The sequence below is a fragment of the Gopherus flavomarginatus genome, chromosome 2, assembly GCF_025201925.1.
Source record: "Gopherus flavomarginatus isolate rGopFla2 chromosome 2, rGopFla2.mat.asm, whole genome shotgun sequence".
NCBI classification, from domain to species: domain Eukaryota; kingdom Metazoa; phylum Chordata; order Testudines; family Testudinidae; genus Gopherus; species Gopherus flavomarginatus.
In genome coordinates this window covers 196,278,018-196,298,407 of record NC_066618.1, presented here as the reverse complement: position 1 = coordinate 196,298,407, position 20,390 = coordinate 196,278,018, and the positions used below count along the sequence as shown (strand labels likewise).

The window sequence follows — 20,390 nt, the reverse complement described above, 5'->3', positions numbered from 1 at the left end:
GCCCACTCCATTCTGCCACCTCCCAGCTGCAGTGCTCCACTTCTCGCTGCCGGGGAGTGCAGGAAGGTTGGGGAACGGATATCTCCCCCACCCCCCATACTCACCTGCAGCGGAAAGCGGAGCACCGTGGTTGGGAGCTGGGAGAGTGGAGCAGGCTGGGGCCAGGCCACTCCACTTCCAACGCTGCTGGTGAGTGCAGGGGGATCCCTTCCTCCAAGTCCTCTCCCCTGAGCGACACGGCTGAGGCCGGGGCGAGGGAAGCGGAGCGGGCTGCTCCCGGCCCCCCGCTAATTCTCCGGGCCACTCTGGGACTGTGGGCCCCCCAAAAGTGCCCTCCCACAGATCTTGCCCCCCAGGCCCTGAGGGGGGGGAGCCCCTGACCGCCTCCGAGACCCTCTGCCCCTTATCAAACCCCTCGGCCCCGGCCTGGCCCAGCATCCTTAACAGGCTGCTTAGAGCAGCGTGTCAGAGCTTTACCACCTCGTATGCGAAACCACGTTATATCGAGTTGTGTTATATCGGGGTAGAGGTGTATAACTATATGACCAGGAGAGGATGTGCTTCTGCTGCCAGACATGCTTTCACTGCCATCCTAAAGTTTGTTTTTATAAACCGTTTTTGAACTCTCTCATCTCTATTGAGCATGAAACAGTAGTGATGTGATCTCCTACCCTTATATTTTTTTCTTAACTGCAGTAGCAAAACACTCTGCTACTCTGGGAGTAGGTCTGAAGGGCCCGCCCCTCACTGATCCTCTTCAGCATTCTCTTTCCCTCACAGCCTCCACTGTGCTGCTCAGTGCAGCACCTGGCCCCAGAACTTTACCGTGGAGACCCCTACGAGAGCACAAGGACTTGTGTGCCCTTGGGGAAAGAACCTGTATGGGGGAGTCAGAGACTGAAGCCAACAAAGAAGCTGCTGAAGTAGTCTAAGCAGGGACCTCCCAACACAAACGATGTTATCAGAGTATTTTCTACAGTTTTAACTAAACATTCTGTCCCCTGTACAGCCTGGCTGTTTGCTCCAACCTTCCCCCATCCTTTGTCTGTCTTACCTATTTAGATGGTAAGTTCTCTGAGGCAGGAACTGCTGCCTACTACTCTTTTTATACAGTGCCTAGCACACTGAGGCTCCATTCTCAGTGAGCCTCCAGCCACTACTCTAACAAATATAATAAATAATAACAAACAACAGGATGCATCAGCTACAATGAGAAGCATCAGTAAAAAGGAGTCACTTTTTAAAATGTAGGAAGAAGCTGGATGAAGCTGGGAGAAAAAGACAAGATACATAAAAGGTAGAGGCAGAGAAATGGGGAAAAACATTAAATGCAGGAGAAACTCTCCCACTTGAATCAGGGTTCCCACTCATACACTATGATCTCTCTCCTATTCCTCCCTTTCTTGGGAAAAGATGAATTAGAATAATAAAGCTTCCCCCTCCTCTACTCCACCTCTAATAGTTAAAAATCCAGGTTTTCTACAGTTATTTTATAACTTTTTTCATTCAGAGAGAGAATGTGTACATGGGTGAAGTAATTTATTTCCTTCACTAAATCCCCTGAGCACTACAGTGGAGGATACAAAATATTGTTCTTCGGCTGCTTGCTTGTTGCTCTGTAAAATGTTAAATTAAAACCACTAGAACTTGCTTCCCCATTTTTCCACCTGCAACCAAGTGGCAGTCATGTCGTCACAGTCGAGGCTTCTTTCTAGATTTCAAAACTGAAATAGCCCACAATGCCTTAATAAACAAACTGATGTCATAGCACTTTCTAAGCTTTAAACACACCATGACACTAGTTTTGGGGTTTTTTTATTTCTTTGTTGTTGTTTTTGGGGGAGTGGAGGGCAGGGACATAGCAAGGTCTTTGCAGAGATCAAGTTCAAAAGGACACACAAAAAAGCAAATAAAACCCCAAACCACCACCACCCAGTTACTTGCAGACAGACATCTAGCTGGATCACAACAAGTTAATGGGGAAGGAATGGTGTGGCAGGTGTCTTCCCATACTGTTTTGTATATCACTTTGATATGGAGAGCAATAATTCTGCCTGTTTTGTGCTTTAGGGCTGCCGGGGGGGGGATCAAATTAGGGTGATCATTTTCTGCCTAAAAATAAAGACACTATCTTGCATGTCCTGACTTTTTTTTTTCCCCCCCTTTTGGCTTACCACATTATATACTTTGGGGGAGAAGCAGATGGGCTAAAAATAGAGTGTTTCTCCTTGTACTTTTATGGAAATAATGCATGACCCCTAACCTACCACTTTTAGTTAAGATCCGAAACTAATAATAATAATAATAAAAAAAAAAAAAAGCTGAAGTCAATGCAAGTGCTGAGCAACAGCTGCTTGCACTTGGCTCAGGCAACTTCAAATGCACCATAATGGAAATGCTGAGATAACCTTATTTGTTGGTGCCATTCATGCCACTGACAAACGGTGCACAGAGATTGTATTTTTTCATAGTGCAGTTTTTCTTCTTAACAGACAGTATAGCTAATGGGCCACCTCCTCTCCCTTTAACCATCACACTGACCACTCCCCTCTCATTTGCATAACATTCCTATGGCAACTGCAGTGACCATTTACATGGAAAAATGATATTAGGAATGCAATTTCTGGTCATGTTTTAAAATGATTAACAGCTGAATAAAAGGAGGCGAGCCAACATCATGTGACCTGCCAGTTTTTCACAGACCATCAGCAGTTTGCTGATTTGAACTAGACTAAATATTGGATTCTCTGTAACTTGAAAAATTTAAACCAAGATTTGAGGATCTGAGTAACTCAGACAGAGATAAGGGCCTATTGAAGGAGTTCTGCGGCCTGCAATGCTGCATTAGGTCAGTCTACATGATGGTCCCTTTAGGCCTTCAAGTCTATGCAGCTATAAATACTCCATAGACCAGTTTGGGAGCCTCTGATGGGTGATAATCTGAGTTTGCAAACACAATGCACATGGCTGAGAAAGAATGATGTGACTCTAGTGATTTAGCAGAGGATAATTGAAAGGAAGGAACACTCTGTATTTGAGAGACTCAGAGCTATTCTGCATTTGGTGCATGTTTTTTGCTCCTCTAACATGACTCAATTCTGTGAGGTGTCATGCATTCTGGCCCCAATACAGAAAGCACATGCTCAGCTAAATTGTACTGTTCACATGTTTAAAGTTAATTATGTGCTTAAATGCTATGTTGGACCAGGGACAGAATGTTCAGCCCTCTTGCAGAATCAAGGGCCTGTTGCCTTTCAGGCTTGCAATCCCACAGTAACATATACAAGTTATGGGAAAAGGAAGTTAAGATGTGAAAATAAAAGTAAATAATGTAATTTTAAATAGTCTCATGAGCACCACGAGGTTTGCCCAGCCACAGTCTGAGTAAAAATAACACTGTAAAGTGAATGTGGGGAAAAGTAATTGTAAACATTGAGAACATCGTTCACTTACAGCTATTGAAGATGGTTGCTAGAGCTTTGCTACTGACTAAAAAGGCCACCTGACCTTGTGAGATTAACTAGAAGAGCCTCAACAGAGGGTAGCAAACCATAACACTTCTAGGACAAAAGATAATTTAAAGAGCATAACAAAGCATTTGATTTTAATGGAGCTGTCTGGTTGCAAATGAAGGCAGAATTTGGCCTATACGCTATAGACTTCAAGTTTTAGTTCATAAAGGAGGCGGGAAAGCCTCATGAATTGAATAAGCAACCTCAAGAGGGCTAAAATTCCTTTATCTGAACAAAGTATTCATACAGCCTGATGGACAGAATGACCCAATCCTCTATCTCCAAACTAGTGACAGTATAAAACAGTTGAATGGCATATCCATTAAACTGCCTTACCAAAGAGGTATAAATAGAGGGAAATTAAGATACTGATCTTGGCCTAAAAATGATTGTGTTCTACTTATTTTATTTTCAACTGGAAATCTTTATCAGCTGTGAAAAATGTTTACTTCATTGATATCACTAGTAAATATTAAATAAACTGCATTAACAATGAAGTAGCAACAAGAAACTTCCTTAACTACACAGTAGTCCCTTTGATTAACTAGCTTTTCAAATGTGATGTGTTGGAATATAAAATGAAGCACACAAACAGTGCAAATGCATCTGTTTATTGAGATTCATCTTTATTTAGCTTGATCAGTTTGCTACTTTCTCACTGTTCAATAGGCAAGGTGAGAACCAATTTGCCAACTAAAGAAAATGAGTTTCCTATTGGCACTGGGTATTAGGGGATAAATTGCTGCGTAACTTTAAAATGCTTTCACTTCTGAGATCAGCGTTCAGAAGTTGAACTGAGATAGGAAAGAAATATGGTTAAAATCAAATGATTAAGAAGAACAGTACAGAAGAAGAATTTACTCTGAGTATTATAGGAAGGTAATTTTGCTGATTTGAGCCTGTCTCTGAGGAGATGATTTTCTATCACAACTGTTTCCACAAAGGTATTGTGCATTGCACTGGTAGAATTTCACAGCCTCATTTCACCCTGAATGAAACTGCATTTCAGTAATTACATATTGAATCAATTATACAGGAGCATTTCAGACAGTGCCCAATGGACTTTAACATGAATGCAATGAGTATACTTTCATAAACTTTTTTTAAATTGCATAAATACAACATTAAATGGACAGACCAAATTTTGGGCCTACTATTGAGCATGACATAAATACTTAGATTGATCTGTCACTAGTACTTATCAGAGTTGTGGTTTTTAAAATGGGCAGGGAAGCACATAAGAATTTGGCTTCGGTATTTCATTAATTTAACCTTCTAATCTAATTGTGCCCCTGATTTGTCCATCTGGGACTTTAGTCTCAGCGAAGCTAATAAAGTTGACAACTTACAGTGAAATCAACCCAAGACAAGTTTTGTTCCCAAAAAGGGCATTTTAGGTCCAAAAAAAAAAAGGTCTGATTTTTATAATTATTTCAACCCAGGGGAGAGGGGGAGGGAAAGAGGATCTAAGCATTACATTTAGAAAGGGATATGCCTTGTAGTTTCAGCTCAAACTTTGACCTCTCTTAAAATGATCATAATCTGATGGGAAATGTCCAGTGGAAAAATATATCCAACACCACATCATCATTGCTGTCAATAAGGATCAAATATATAACTTAATACAGGATCCTGGAACCTGTTGCTCTTCTTCTATGACATTCATTAGCCGGCTGAGGAAGTACACGTTAACTAATATCTTTAAAAAAAATTCCTAGAACTGTGCTGGTGACTTCCTCACTGATGCTCCTGAAAACAAGTTAAACATTACAAAACCGGGATTAGTTAGTTCTTCATGAAAGAAAAAGAAAATGGGGGGAAATGTCATTGTTTGCCAAATGGAAAAAGCAGAGGGCTAGTAAGGATAGAAATGTTTATCTCTCATTTCTAACAGGGTATTATAAACAAAGGAGAGTAAACAACAAAAATTTAAAATGAAACGAAAGTGCTTAGTGTTTCTTTAAATATTTACTTTGCTGCTATTTGGGGAATAATTTGTTCCATTTAGCTAGACTTGGACTCAGAGGACTGCTTTAATCCAGCGAGATTAATTATAGCCTTAGAGTTATAACACAAGTTTGGGGAAGCAGAGCACAGAAAAAGAAAAGAGGAAGGAATGCCTTTCTCGTTAGCAATTAACAAGTTTATGTGCTTCAAGGTTACAGCAGGCAAACTGTGCTCTAACAACCTCTATATACTGATAGCAGAAAGGGTGTAAATCAGGGCAAAACTGGGCCCAGAGATGACCAGGGAAGATACTGCTATACCGAAGCTAACAGCAGAGATACTGAAGCAAACAGCAGAGGTAACTACGTTGCTAGGGGTAACTAAGCTACCTCTCAGTTGTCCTTCATTTGAAATCCAAATTTACCTGTATCTTGCAAAGACCTCCTATGAGCCCACTTTTATTATTTACATCCGAAATGCTGAATCATCAAGCTGAGACTATGAACAATGTTAATTAGGCTACAGAATTGATCCACATTAATTTTAAGCTTCTTATGGTATTTTACTCATCTATCATTTTGATCCTTTGCTCCTTGCTGTGTCCCACATTCAGGCCCCAGGAGGCTAAGAGGCATGAGATCTAAAAGAGCTAGAGACAAAGAAAAGGTAACATAGGAAAAAGGGGTGGGGGGGAAATGTTGTATATGAGCTTACCTAGTGATGGTTCAGATACTCCTTCCTCAGAGCTGTCCTCAGCACCCTCCTCACCCATTCCAGAGGTCACAGAATCTTCTGGGGCAGATGCTGAGCCTGGAGTGCTTGGCCCACTAACAGAACCAGAATCCCCTTCTTCACTGCTGAATCCATACCGGTCTGGCTGAGCAATGGTCCCACTCTCACTGCAGCTCCTGCGTTCTTTCCTGTGCACCCGCGAATGGAGCACCATTTGGTGGTAGGTGCGGAAAATCTTTCCGCATTCAAAGCACTCGGTAGACTTGTTTTGGGATGCCCTTCTGCTCTGCCTTGAGGAGGGTCTGTAGTCCAGGTCGCTCTGGGCAAGGATACAGTTTTCTCCTTGTTGCACATTGCTGTTCTTCTCCAAGCGCCCACTGACACAGCTTTTCTTCTTGGGGTTGCTGGAGGAGCTGGGTGAATCCTGATCTCGCTTGCGCTTCTCCTGGCTGACAAGAATATATTCTCTTTTATCCTTGTCATAAGTCACATCTGCATCAGCAAGGACTTCATCCCATCCCACATATTTTACATACTCAGAAGGCTCCGCTACTTTTCCTTTGGTGGCCAGCTGCCAGGCCTGGTAGCTACTCACTGGATCCAGCTCAGCTACCCTTTTTCCAGGCTGTCCACTTGTAACTCTATCTATCCCTACAGCTGGCCTCAGATTCAGGCACTGTAAGAAAAATTGCTTATTTACAGATGGATCTAGGCTTCCATCAATTAACCCCTCAGCCTTGTTCTCAGTACTGCTTCTTTGAGCTCTCAAGTGTACAGCATTGTGTGCTTTTAGGTTTTCCATATTTGTAAACAGATTCCCACACTTGGTGCAAACTTCATACAGAGATAAGCCAGTCACAATTGTTTCCTCCTGTATCACATTATTAATAGTGGCTATGGGCTCTAAATCATTTTTTGGTTTGTTTTTGCTCCCCGTCTTTGGACCGTGTGATTTCATGTGGTTTTTGAGAAACCAGGGTTCTTTAAATCTTCTGCCACAAATGTGGCATCCATGATCAAATGATCCTCTATGCTTTTTCATGTGAGCTTTGAGAAACCAGGTTTGACTGAAGGCCTGACCACAGACTTCACAAGGAAATTCCCCTGCATTCAGCTCACTCTTGCAATTCTCGGTGTAAGCTTCCCCGTTTGGAATTTGAGCTGTAATATGGTCTTTCTCTATATGGTTTAACAGTGTCTCTTCTCTTAATGTCATGTAGCTACAAAGCCTGCATTTGTATGGCTTATGGACTTGATGTAGGTGCTGTTCCAGGTCTTTCTTTCTCTCAAACTTGTTTTTGCAGAAGGTGCACTGATAAGTGGGTAGCTTGCCATCTTCTGCAGGTGGTGCCTCTGTGACAACCTCCTTCTTGCTGCTTCTCAACAAAATCTTGCTGTTGTCTGCCTGGGTTGCCCCGTTCAGAATCTTATTGCAGGCAGATGTACTTTTGGTGGGGCTGGTGCATCCGTCAAGGCCTTCTGAGACTCCCATCTCTCCAAGCTGTGCTTCTCCCATCTCCACCTCATGCCCCTGACTTAAAGTGCCTGTTCTGTGACTCCGAATGTGTATCTTCAGATTGCCCTTTTGGGAAGCTCTATGATCGCAGTAAGGACATTTATAGGGCTTCTCTCCTGTGTGCTTCCTCATGTGCTGAGACAGGGAGCTCTGAAAAGGAAAACTCTTGCCACAGATGCAGCAGCTGTGGCACATGGACTTGTCTCCATCAATGTCGCTCTTGTTTACCTTGCTAGGACTAGAGGATCTTCGTAATTCCATCTCTGCCTCCTTGCTGCGATCCATCTGAACTACTGCAACATCGGTTGTACAGGGCAAAAAGACAAAGCCTTGTCCAACAGCAGAGGTCTGGGCTATGGTTTCAATCATACGGTTCTGCTGAGTGTTTATCTCTTCATTCTCAGGCTAAAGTTTCCCCTATCAATTGCTCAAAGGAGTCTGAGGTGTCACTTTATTCATGTATGTTCTGTAAGCGGATGGCAACGAGCACCTTAAACAAACAAAAACAAAAATACAGAAGCTGTGTAAGTAGATTCTTCAATATGTTTAAAACTATTTATACTTTTCCTTGGGCAATTTTTGTCACCAGACACAATTTCAAAAACATATTATACTTTTATTTATTTTAATAATAAGCATTAGCTTATATTCATATTCCATAAAATGCACAATTTTAGTTTAAATGGTTAGCATTCAAAGCAACATTAATTAAAATATCATTTGGGGTAAAAAGAATGACATACACAGGGACAAAGAACATCATGGTTTAAAAGAGGTGTGTGCGCCATGGTGTCCCCCCCCCTAAAAAAAATAGTATGAATAAAGTCTCAACAACAGGAAAATCCATTTTTAAACATTCCTATATTTCTTATTTCAAAACTGAGAGAGAGAAAATCTATATGTGACTGTGTATATATATTTTACATTTGGAAACCATTTCTTGAAGTGGTTGTTACACTTTAAATCTGTGGCTTTAGAGCTATGTATAATTTCATTTAAAAATATTTGCTTGCCCAGAGATAAAAGACTTTTCTGAAGACTTTCTTTATAGAATATTGTACCCCTGTTGAAAATTACATTAAATTGTATTGCAGGCAGTTCTGCTGTGCTTGATGTGGGGTGTACTTCATGTAACAGGAAAGCAGACTGCAGTGCACTTCGCATTTTAATTAAAAGGGAAACCAGAATACAGAGATTGACAAAGTATTCTGTGTATTTAAAGATGATGATTTCCTGCTGGGCATCCAGTATGAAAAAAAAGCTGATCCAAGACTTAGGCCCCAATTCAACAAAGTAAATAATCATGTGCTTAAATGCTCACTGACGTTAATGGTTGTTAAAGTTATGTCAATGGAACTTAAATGTAAGCATGTGCTTACATTCTTTGCTGAAGCAGGGCCTTAGTTATTAAAATCACATTGGTCAGTGATGAACAAATGGAATTTTAAAAACTGTTGCATGACAGTATGAATAGGAATAACTGTCTTTAAAATTGGTCCCTTTTTTATCTCAGCTACACAAGATGTATTTCCCCATCAACTCGCCATCCTGAGCACACAAAAAAGAGAAACAACATTATTAACATTATAAAATAAGCTTTTTCAGTCCCCTTATAAATACAAATCAAAAGTTTCTTAGTTATTTCTAGCCCCCTTAATCAGTTTGAACAGCAAGTTCTATCTGAAAGAAAGAACACTGTATGCACTAATGGATGGAGTCAATCCATTTCTTCGGTAGTAAGAAAAGAAAGCAGTTTCTTAAGATGTGGCCTGATCTAAACACCACCACTACAACCACACATACACACTTTTCACTGGAGACTTCTGATGCAAAAATCGAAGAAACAGATTTACAGTTGCAAAGTCTAAGGCCTTGTCACTTTGTTCACCTCAGATTATTCTGAACTGGAAAGTGAAAAAAAACGTAGTCTGATCATGAATAATATAAATCTAACACAATCTAAAATAATTACATTATTCATCTCAGGCACTCAGTTACATTCCCTGGTAATAACACTAATTATTTTTAAGCTAATTTAACTTTTCATTTTCTGAAAAAACAATTCAGTTTAGATCTTCAGGGTAATTAATTATGGTTACTAACTGTTTATAGTTTTAAGAGATAAGCATCACATTATCTACCTTTTCCTTGAGGACCAATACAACTACAAATATCTGCAAGAAATAAGTCTGAAATTCAATTCCATTTCTTTCAAATAAAACACATTTTTATATTATGACTATGTCCAGAACTGATGTACTACTTTATCAGGGGAAAATCACATCCGATCAAGAGCTCAAATGTCTAGCTGAGCAATAAGTTTGCAAAGAGAGCATCTGAACTGCTGATCCCTGAAATTAGCAGTTTAGGACTGAGTTGAGCCCTGCAAGACACATGCTTGGCTAAATAAATAATGGCAGTCATTCAGGCAACCAGAAAGATGTACCAAAAGTACAAACAAGCCAGAAAAACCTCACACAGGGTTGTAATGACTGAAGCAGTTCAGATAAATTAACAACTCAGCCTGAACCATAACCAAACTTACGATAACCATAACCAAACCTGAGCTTCAAACTCATTGCCCTATTATTGTTATTTTTTCCAAGCCTGGAAGCAATGTCAAAATGGTATGTTGGACAAGGACCAAGTAAAGGGAAAACCTGTTCTCAGGAAATTTCCAGACCAGTTTGTTGAATCAAGAGTTTCAGATAAGCATCTATGCAGGCAATGTGACTAACTCTTATTGATTTCAATGGGAGTTAGGTGCCTAACCTGCTTAGGCACTTTTGAAAAATCTCAGTAGGCCCCTACCTGCATTTTTAGGTACCTACACACCTTTGAAAATCTGGCCCTTGGTTACTGGGATGCTTCTCTGGGATACGTAGGGCTGTGAGGAACCTCGCTACTACCTGCCCTTAGTGTGAGGAAGCCATGTTTGTCCTATCATAGGTCAGCTCCCTGACTACACCTGCCACAAGCAACCCAAGCATTTCCCTTCAGGCCTTACAAGCCCTGCAGTCACTCTACAGGTTAGTGATTGGGACACCCCAGCCCTTGAGCCCTTTGATCACTTCCCTGGAATGTCTAGCCCCTGATCCACAGGAGACCCCCAGTATTCACAGATTCACTGCTTCCAAAGAAACAACACATCTCAGCTTATCAATTCCACCTCAGCTCATTGCTCCACTTAACTCAGAGCACTCAAATATGTTTGTGACGTTGCACTCTGTATGATTTTATTAAAATATGCTAATGAGTGTGAATATAATGTAACTGGAATATGCTTCATGCAAAAGGCCTCTTGTAAGGTATCATTACAAAGCTTATAATCTACTGAGTGTGGTCATCCTATTTGTACAAATATATCACTCTTATATTTCATATTTCTAGTTTCAGATACAACTCTGAGGTCCTATCATAGTTATGCAAAGTGTGAGCAATTAATGGTGGTTTGGAATCTTGATGTCTCCCATTAACCAGGACAATTGACTAATGATGGCTATGTTTACTTGTAAGTCTTCCTGTATGCCTGTGTGCTGACAAGTGGGCAATGAAGTCTTAGGGCTTGTCTACACTGGCACTTTACAGCGCTGCAACTTTCACGCTCAGGGGTGTGAAAAAACACCCCCGAGCGCTGCAAGATACAGCTCTGTAAAGCCTCAGTGTAATCAGTGCCGCAGCGCTGGGAGTGCGGCTCCCAGCGCTGCAAGCTACTCTCATAAGGGATGTGGTTTACGTGCAGCCTCTCCCAGCTGGGTGGACCTCTCCCAGCTAGGTGGACCTTTGAAATTTCAAGTGCAGCCATACCCTTACAGTGACATGTGATCATGTCACCTAAACTGGAATCCATCTTTAATCTGGTGCTTTTCCATTTAGGAGGGGTGGAAACCCAAAGACAGACAAAGGATTCTCGCCTTGTGCAAAAGAGGGTAGAACAGAACAAAGGGGGCTGCAATCATGAGAAATCCCCTAGCTACCACCTGAGCTGGAACAGGGCTGTACCAGGGGAAAGGATTGTGCCCAGACTAGGAAGGCGTCCAGTCTATGAAAGAAGCTTATTGAAACATCTCTGAGGGTGAAATTTTATCTATATTCAGCCTTTTTACTGTACTGGGTTTAGACTTGTGTGTTTTATTTTATTTTGTTTGGTAATTCACTTTGTTCTTTCTGTTATTACTTGGAACCACTTAAATTCTAATTTTTGTATTTAATAAAATCACTTTTTACTTATTAATTAACCCAGAGTATGTATTAATACCTGGAGAGCACAAGCAGCTGTGCATCTATCTCTATCAGTGTTATAGAGCGCAAACAATTTATGAGTGTATCCTGTATAAGCTTTATACAAGGTAAAATGGATTTATTTGGGGGTTGGATCCCATTGGGAGCTGGGCATCTGAGTGCTGGAGGCAGGGACACTTCTTAAGCTGTTTTCAGTTAAACCTGCAGCTTTTGGGGGACATTGTTCAGACCTGGGTCTGGGTTTGTAGCAGGCTAGCGTATCTGGCTCAAAACAGACAGGGTTCTGGAGTCCCAAGTTGGCAGGGAAAATGAGTTAGAAGTAGTCTCAGCACATCAGTCCCAAAGGGGTTTCTGTGATCCAACCCGTCACAATGTTTATACTGAAAACAAGTGTAAGTGTATTAAACACAGCATAGCGATTGAAAAAGTAGCAAGTAAAAGTATTGGAAACAAAACGGTTACTTATAAAATAAAATAATAACATGCACTCTAGAGCCTAGAAGTAATTACCAAGATACTCTCGTGTCTTGTAACGTAATTCTCACCCAAAATCCTTGCCACACTTTACTGCAAGGCTTGGCATTGACCCTCCATTTATGAGACAAGCACGTGGTTTGTTTGCCTCCTATGTGAAAGACCTCATGTGTTCCTTTTCACTCCTAGATAAACCAGAACAATTCCTTGTCTTTATTAATAAGCAGGCCACTCCCCTGTACACTTCTTCTCTTGTAGGTTTTTCAATCTCTTATTTAGCCCCTGGCTTAGTATGTCAATAGGCATACATGTGAGGCACTGAATATTCCAGTGGTCGGACAGGGAGATATGTCTGTAATCTGCTGCCTGAAAGAACCTTTCTGAGGTATGTCACCTCACCTCCTGGACCCGCCTTAACTCCAAGACCTTAAGAATGTAATTTTCTGTATAGATATATAATCCTTAAATATTCACAATGATTATGATGCTCAGTGGGCTTCTGGTTCTCAATAGAGATCTCACAGGCCACCCTTCAGCATACATATGCCTCAGGAGATTCCTGTACGATGCTATCATTCCCTGTTCCCTCTGCCAGTTGGAACCAAAGGGTCACAGTTACATATTTGACTCCCAAAACTACCAACCTTTTGAGATGAACCCCCTCAGAGGAAAGTAATGTAAGCTTTTCTAGTGCTTCTGCTGCCCATCTGAAAGTCCAAAGACACATGCTTAAGAGCCAAACTTAGGGCTTGTCTGCACTGCACTGTAGCATGGACTACAGGGGTGTGAATTTCAGAGTGCACCAAAGAGCTGTGCTCTAACCCCCCATACAGATGCTGCTGGCACAATCTAAAAGGTACCTAGTTCATGTTAACATACTCCTTTTTCAAACAGGACTACAATAACATGAACTAGGGACCTTCTCCTTCACACTAGCAGCTTCCAGACCCAGCAGTTAGAGTGCATCTCTTTGGTGCACTCTGAAAGTTACATCCCTGTAGTCTGTGCTATGGTGTATAGACATAGCCTTAGTCATGTGAGAAAAGTCCAAGGAAAAGGCCCAAAAGAAAAATGTTGCAGCTGCAAAAGAAGAAAGGAACCCTTGCTCCTCTCTCTGCATGTAGGGCCTCGGGCACTCACACAATTGCTATTGCAGAGAGAGAAGGAGTCCCTCTTTTTTATATGCCCATGATTTCCCTCTGCCCCCACACACAGCTGTGGCATATTCCACATTTAATTTTTATAGCATTTTCATTAGTGAAGAAAAAAAGTTACTTATGTAAAATCAATCACCCATCCTTTCAGTTACAGCTGGTCAAAATTTTTCCAACTGAAAATGCTGATTCAACAGAATCAAAATGTTTCATTGGAATATATCAATTTCATCAGTCTGATGGGAAATTATTAGGGCTGTGGATTAATCACAGTTAACTCATGCAATTAACTAAAAAAATTAATTGAATAAACAATAGAATACCAATTAACATTTATTAAATATTTATTAAATAGCCTGCATCACAAGATATTTACATGTCAAATGCCCTAAAGATTCATTTGTCCCTTCATGTGTCAACCACAACCCAAAGCAGTGCAACCCGACGCATGTTAACTTTCATCATCTGAGTCAGATGCCACTAGGAGAAGGTTGATTTTCTTTTTTTGGTGGTTTGGGTTCTGTAATTTCCACATCTGAATGTTGCTCTTTTAAGACTTCTGAAAGCATGATCCACACCTCGTCCCTCTCAGATTCTGGATGGCACTTCAGATTCTTAAACCTTGGGTCCAGTGTTGTAATTATCTTTAGAACTCTCACATTGGTACCTTTTTTGCATTTTGTCAAATCTGCCATGAGAGTGTTCATAACATGAATATGTGCTTGGTCATCATCCAAGACTGTTATAACATGAAATATATGGCAGAATGCAGGTGAAACAGAACAGGAGACATACAGTTCTCCCCCAAGTTGTTCAGTCACAAATTGAATTAACACATTTTTTTAACAAGCATCATCAACATGGAAGTATGTCTTCTGTAATGATGGCTGAAGCATGAAGGGTCATACAAATATTTAGCATATCTGGCACATAAATACCTTGCAACACTGGGTACAAAAGTGCCATGCGAATGCCTGCTATCGCTTTCAGCTGATATTGTAAATAAGAAGCAGGCAGCATTATTTCCCATACATGTAAACAAACTTGTTTGCCTTAGCCATTGGTTGTACAAGAAGTAGGACTGAGTGGATTTGTAGGCTCTAAAGTTTTACATTGTTTTGTTTTTGAGTGACGTTATAGAACAAAAAAATTCTACATTTGTAAGTTACACTTTCACGATAGAGATTGCCCTACAGTACTTGTATGAGGTGAATTGAAAACTACCATTTCTTTTCTTTTTTACAGTGCAAATATTTGTAATAAAAAATAAACATAAAGTGAGCACTGTACACTTTGTATTCTGTGTTGTAATTGCTTGACAGCCCTAGAAATGATCAATTTCAACCTTATCGTTTCAACTCATGCTATAATTTGTAATACCACATACGTTGAAACAAAATATTTCAGCTTTACCAGAAATGTTTCAAATTATTGTGTGAAAAATTTGAGATTTTCACTTCGTCCCAATTTGAAATGAAACAAAATCTCAGTATCTCCTGCAGGATGGAAATTGTTTTTCAACCAGTTCTAATTTCAGTCTTCTTCCTTTATTGTACAGAGGCTGGCTCATTGTGTCACATGGAGGCTTTGGAAGGCTGAATGCCCAGTACATACACATATTGTAGATGAACAATCTCAGAATCTCTCATCTAACTGTTTGAGTGCTATGCTGATTGTCACATTGCTAGAAGAACTCTTTGCAGAACAACAATGCTGTTCTCCACCAACAAGGAAGGAAATGGTGAGTTCAAAATGAAAATATCAACTTTGACAAGAATGCTTCAGTGCCTCAAGACTGAATCAAAAAAGAAAAAGAAAAAACACGCTTAGATGCTTCAGTTAACATTCCGATTATTAGTGATTAACTGTTTCGCTCAACACTTAGCCTGGTGCAATAGGTGGAAGCCACCAGCTTTTAACTCACTACAGCTGATTACTGTTTTAAGAGAGAATTAAAGGCCCTGATCCTTGGGTCCAGCTGAGCTGTGTTTGGTACGGAATCTAGGGTAAGGCTGACATTACACCACCACTGAGCTCCCCTACTGTCCCCAATGCTACTTACAGCTTGCTCCAAAGTAGCTCTAGACCCCCTTCCCTACCAACATATGTGCATGTGCTTAACTAAGCAGCTGAGTTGTACCATCGCCATAAGTCATGTGTTTAAAGTTAAGCATTTGGATAAATATTTGCAGGATCAGGGTGTCACAGAGTGTGGGGGAGTCAGGGCCCTGCACCCTCATTTCCTACGATTCACCGTGACTTTCAGCCAGCAAAATTGAAGGTTTATTAGACAACTGGAACACAGTCCCAAACAGAGCTTGTAGGTACAACCAGGACCCCTCAGTCAGATCCCTCGGGAGGGGGAGGAAGGATCTTAGACCACAGCCTTGGGGTTCCCTCGGTTTCCCCAGATCACTCCAAACTGAAACCCCCTCCAGCAGTCTCACCCAGCCTTCTCCCAGCTCCTCCTTCAGCCTTTGTCCAGTTTCCCAGGCAAAGGTGTCACCTGGCCCCAATCCCCCTCCTGGCTCAGGTTTACAGGCTCAAGTGAAGTCACCCTCTGCTATCCCATCCCCAATGCAGACAGTCCCAGTAAAACTCCCCTGCGACATCCTCAGGTCAATCCACCCCACTCCCTGGTCCATCACACAGGGCCTCTGTGATGTCAGCAGCAACTCTCCAGACACACGCACACTTCTGCTCACCATGCTACCTATACATGCTGGGAGCAGAGGATGAAGGTATTTGGCTACATGGTGGAGATTTCTCAGCTGGCCAATTAGACGACCATTACAGCCCTTTTGGGCCAGCCAGGAAAGAATTAATGAAAAATAAAATATTTCTGAAAAATAAGTTTAGAAACTAATGAGAGGTGGGAAAAAAGTAAAACAATGGAGTAGATACAATATATATATGAAATCTAACCCCAAATTCATGGCTGAGGGCTATAAAATACTTACATACAGACAAATGCTTCACAAAGCTTAGATAGATAGGTTATTTACTTATTTTATAACATCCTGAAACTATGAACAAGTCTATTAAAAACTGTATTATGTGGACTGCAGCGACCACACATTACATGAAGAGACAGGTCTCCACTGGCAAGAAAAACTGCAGAAAAGAATCAGATATGGGAAGTTACAGTAAATTTTTTCAAGCAAGATAACATTTTCAATTCAGAAAGCCCTGGACGAAAGGAGCACAGAATCTATTGTGGAAATGTTGCTCATCATGTCTCCTAGAGCAGGGGTTCTCAAACTGGGGGTCGGGACCCTAAGGGGACCATGAGGTTATTACATGGGGGGGTCGCAAGCTGTCAAGCTCCACCCCAAACCCCGCTTGCCTCTAGCATTTATAATGGTGTTAAACATATTAAAAAGTATGTTTAATTTATAAAGGGAGTCACACTCAGAGGCTTGCTGTGTAAAAGGGGTCTCAGGTAAAAAAGTTTGAGACCCACTGTCCTAGAGGATCCTGGATATAATGCAGATCATCACTCCAGTACACTTCAACAACAAAAAATGCTAGCGCATAACTGTGTGAAGAAGGGATCCTCCTGGTGACAGAGCAATAGTACACAGCAAATATAAATATGTTCAGGTGAAGAAGCAGAATGTATCAAAAGAGTGATAACTCAGCAACCAAGCCTTCAAGTTTTCAGGAAGCTCAAATCAGACAGCTGAAAGACTTTTATATTCAAGGGCATTCACTGTAAGAGAAAAAGACAACTAAAGTATCTAAAAACAGGAGATAAGAGATAGAGAGAGAAATTTCCACCATTTTGCAGCATTGCAGCCTCAATAATACTAGATTACTGAAATACTCCCACATTATAGGCCTCACACCTATGCATCCCCATTGATTTCACAGCAGAATTTAGAGCAGGGGTTGCCAACCTTTGGCATGTGGCTCACCAGGGTAAGCATCCTGGTGGGCCGGGCCAGTTTGTTTATCTGCCACGTCCGCAGGTTCAGCCGATCGCGGCTCCCACTGGCTGCAGTTTGCCGTCTCGGGCCAATGGGGGCGGCAGGAAGCGGCAGCCAACACATCTCTTGGCCCACGCCGCTTCTCGCTGCCCCCACTGGCCTGGGACGGCAAACTGCGGCCAGTGGGAGCCACAATCGGCCGAACCTGCGGAAGCGGCAGGTAAACAAACCAGCCCAGCCCACCATGATGATTACCCTGGTGAGCCACGTGCCAAAGGTTGCCGACTCCTGATTTAGAGTCTTCTGCAAGAACATTACAATTGTTAGTTTTATATTGCTTTGATCAATGTCATGATCCTGCTGCTCTTACTTGGGCAAAAGTCCTACTGAAAATGCCTTCTTTAGTCCTTTTATGGACAGCTTCATTTGTCTATATCCCTTTTACTTTAAATAGTAAACCTACCCTTGAATTCACAGGAAATCCTGGCATTCTGTGGCTTACAAAGTAAACCAGCACTAGATAAAGGCAGCATGACTTTGCATTGATTTTCTGAGAGCCATCTAAGTTAATTCTGCCAAAAAGCTATCCAAAAAATTGAACCAGTTATAAAGGAAGGCTTTCTAATTTTTAAAAGTATTTAATTATTTAAAGCAGAAATCTCTTGAGGTTGTTTAAAACCTTCCAATATTGCCACAGAGGACTGGAAATGAGAGAGTTAAAAAGGCTGCTAGAAAAATAAACCAGGCATTTCTATTACTTGAGTTTACTTCAACTCACTTATATCTTTGTGTTTAATTCCTAGAGTAGCATTTTACTGTATTTGTTAATAGCTCTGTTCTTTTTTTTCCCCTGAAGCTGAAGAGACTATTCCTTTTGTGTTGAAAAGTTTGCAGTTCTAACACTGACACATTATTTTGAGCTTCTTTGACTATGTCATAAGTTTCCACGTCTCTCTCTTGCTCTGATCTAATAACATTCCACAGCAGGCCTCAAATGGACAGCCAGGCCTCTGAAAGAAGAGTCAGGCCATTCTGAATCAGCACCACACCCTTAGCAGATGAAAGTGTGTACATCTTATATATATATATATACACACACACACATATATATATACACACACACACATATATATATATATACACACACACACACACACACACACACACACACACACACACTGCACTCCTTTATAAGAATCACTTCCGTCCTGGATTATTTGATTCTTATAAACCGAGTATAGTATAGGAATGATTTTGTCCCAGTAGGTTTGATCACTATATGCAGTTGATTCTCATATCAGTGATTCTTATAAATGGAGTGCAGTGTATATATATAAAAAGATAATAAAGACACCTAATGCTGAAAAGGCTTAGGTATCTGCAAAGAGGTGATGTGTCTCAAACCAAAAGCCAGCAGAACAATAAAAAGTCCATAACCCAGTTTTTAGTGCTTTCTAAAGAAGCAATTCTATGAAAAGGTTATTCTTGTGCACTGCTACAGGGTATGTTGAGAAACACAGGGCTGTCACCCACTCAGTACATATTTTGTGTTTCAGTGTACTGTGCATGTTTGTCCTCTTGGAGACAAAGAAATGTTCTTTATTAGTTACACTGTAGTATTATAAGCAATGAATTAAAATACATCATTAACATCCTGCACAAGCTTATTTTACCACCAAAACAAAGGGACTATTCTTTGAACAAATGGGGGAGGGGAGACCACAACAACAATAAAGAGTTCCTCTCCCTAAAAACTGTTCTGAACAAGATTAACAATTACAAGCTTATATTCCACAGACACGGGTCCCAAATAGCTGCATGAAGTGATGCATTCACTACTGGGAGAGTAAGTACCATTGATGACAAGGCCTTGGGGCTTCTGCTGTTCTCAGACCAATCAATAATCCATTATGAACAAACTACATTTCCACTCTAATATGAAGAAACGAACAAAAGGGAACTAGTATCAGTAATAATTCCATGGACAAAACAACATACATACATATATACGCACACAAAAATCACAAAACGCCATCATCACAAGACTTAATTGACTACAATAACCTCCTTATTTTAAGAAAGTTACTAAAGACCACTACATTACAGTCTAAAATTTAAAAAAAAGTTTATTTTAAAGGCAAGCCACTTTCAAGAGTACTTTTTTCTGGCTACAGGACAAAATTTAAAAGGCACAAATCTTCCAGGAGAAGAAAATAAACTTAATATATAAATCTAATGGCTTCCTTTAATTTATTTTCTAATCCAAACTAAATAAGAAATTTGAATTAGAGGTGACTGCCCAAATGCGACTAGTAGACCATAACATGGCTTTACTGCAGCAGCTGCGTTATCGTCCAGCAAGAACCACTGCACCTATTTACCTCTTGTTGCCACTTTCGCATCCCGCAGTACACAAGAGCGATGATCAGTTTAAATCTCCTTGTGTACATTAAAACTAGAGCAAACTTTTTTGCATTCATGATCAAGATACTTTCCTAGAGTTTTCCAAAGATTCCGTACACAGCAGAGGAGTGGAAAAGAGCATCTTACATTTCAGATAAAATATCTAAATAGAAATACACCGGTTAACAGTTACTCATTTGGTGAGGGTATAACAATTTAGACCCAGAAGGAAACACTGAAACCAATATTATTATGCATAAGGCAGTCTATGTCCTTCTTCTGAAATATAAAGACTAATAGTTAAATTTGACCTCACAGGAGAAAAAAAAATAGACAGCTGAATACACAATGTGATTATTGATTAGATCTAGAAAGACAAGAACTGAACTAGTGCAGATGTGGGTTTTTTCCTAGGGTCATTAATGATCTATATTAGGAAGTCAAAAGCAGATATTTTGGTGTGTTATAGAAATTATTTCTA

The 20,390-nt window shown here is 40.6% G+C and overlaps 1 protein-coding gene across 4 annotated transcripts in view; it reads right to left on the bottom strand.

Annotated features, from left to right (window-relative positions):
- Positions 1-20,390, bottom strand: part of ZNF516 (zinc finger protein 516) — a 142,978-nt gene that overhangs the window by 81,420 nt on the left and 41,168 nt on the right. For all 4 annotated transcript variants that reach the window (XM_050941782.1, XM_050941781.1, XM_050941780.1 and 1 more), the window contains one exon: positions 6,174-8,197. In XM_050941782.1, the coding sequence (XP_050797739.1) occupies positions 6,174-8,076 (1,903 nt within the window). In that variant the 5' untranslated portion in view covers positions 8,077-8,197. The remainder of the gene's footprint in view (positions 1-6,173; positions 8,198-20,390) is intronic.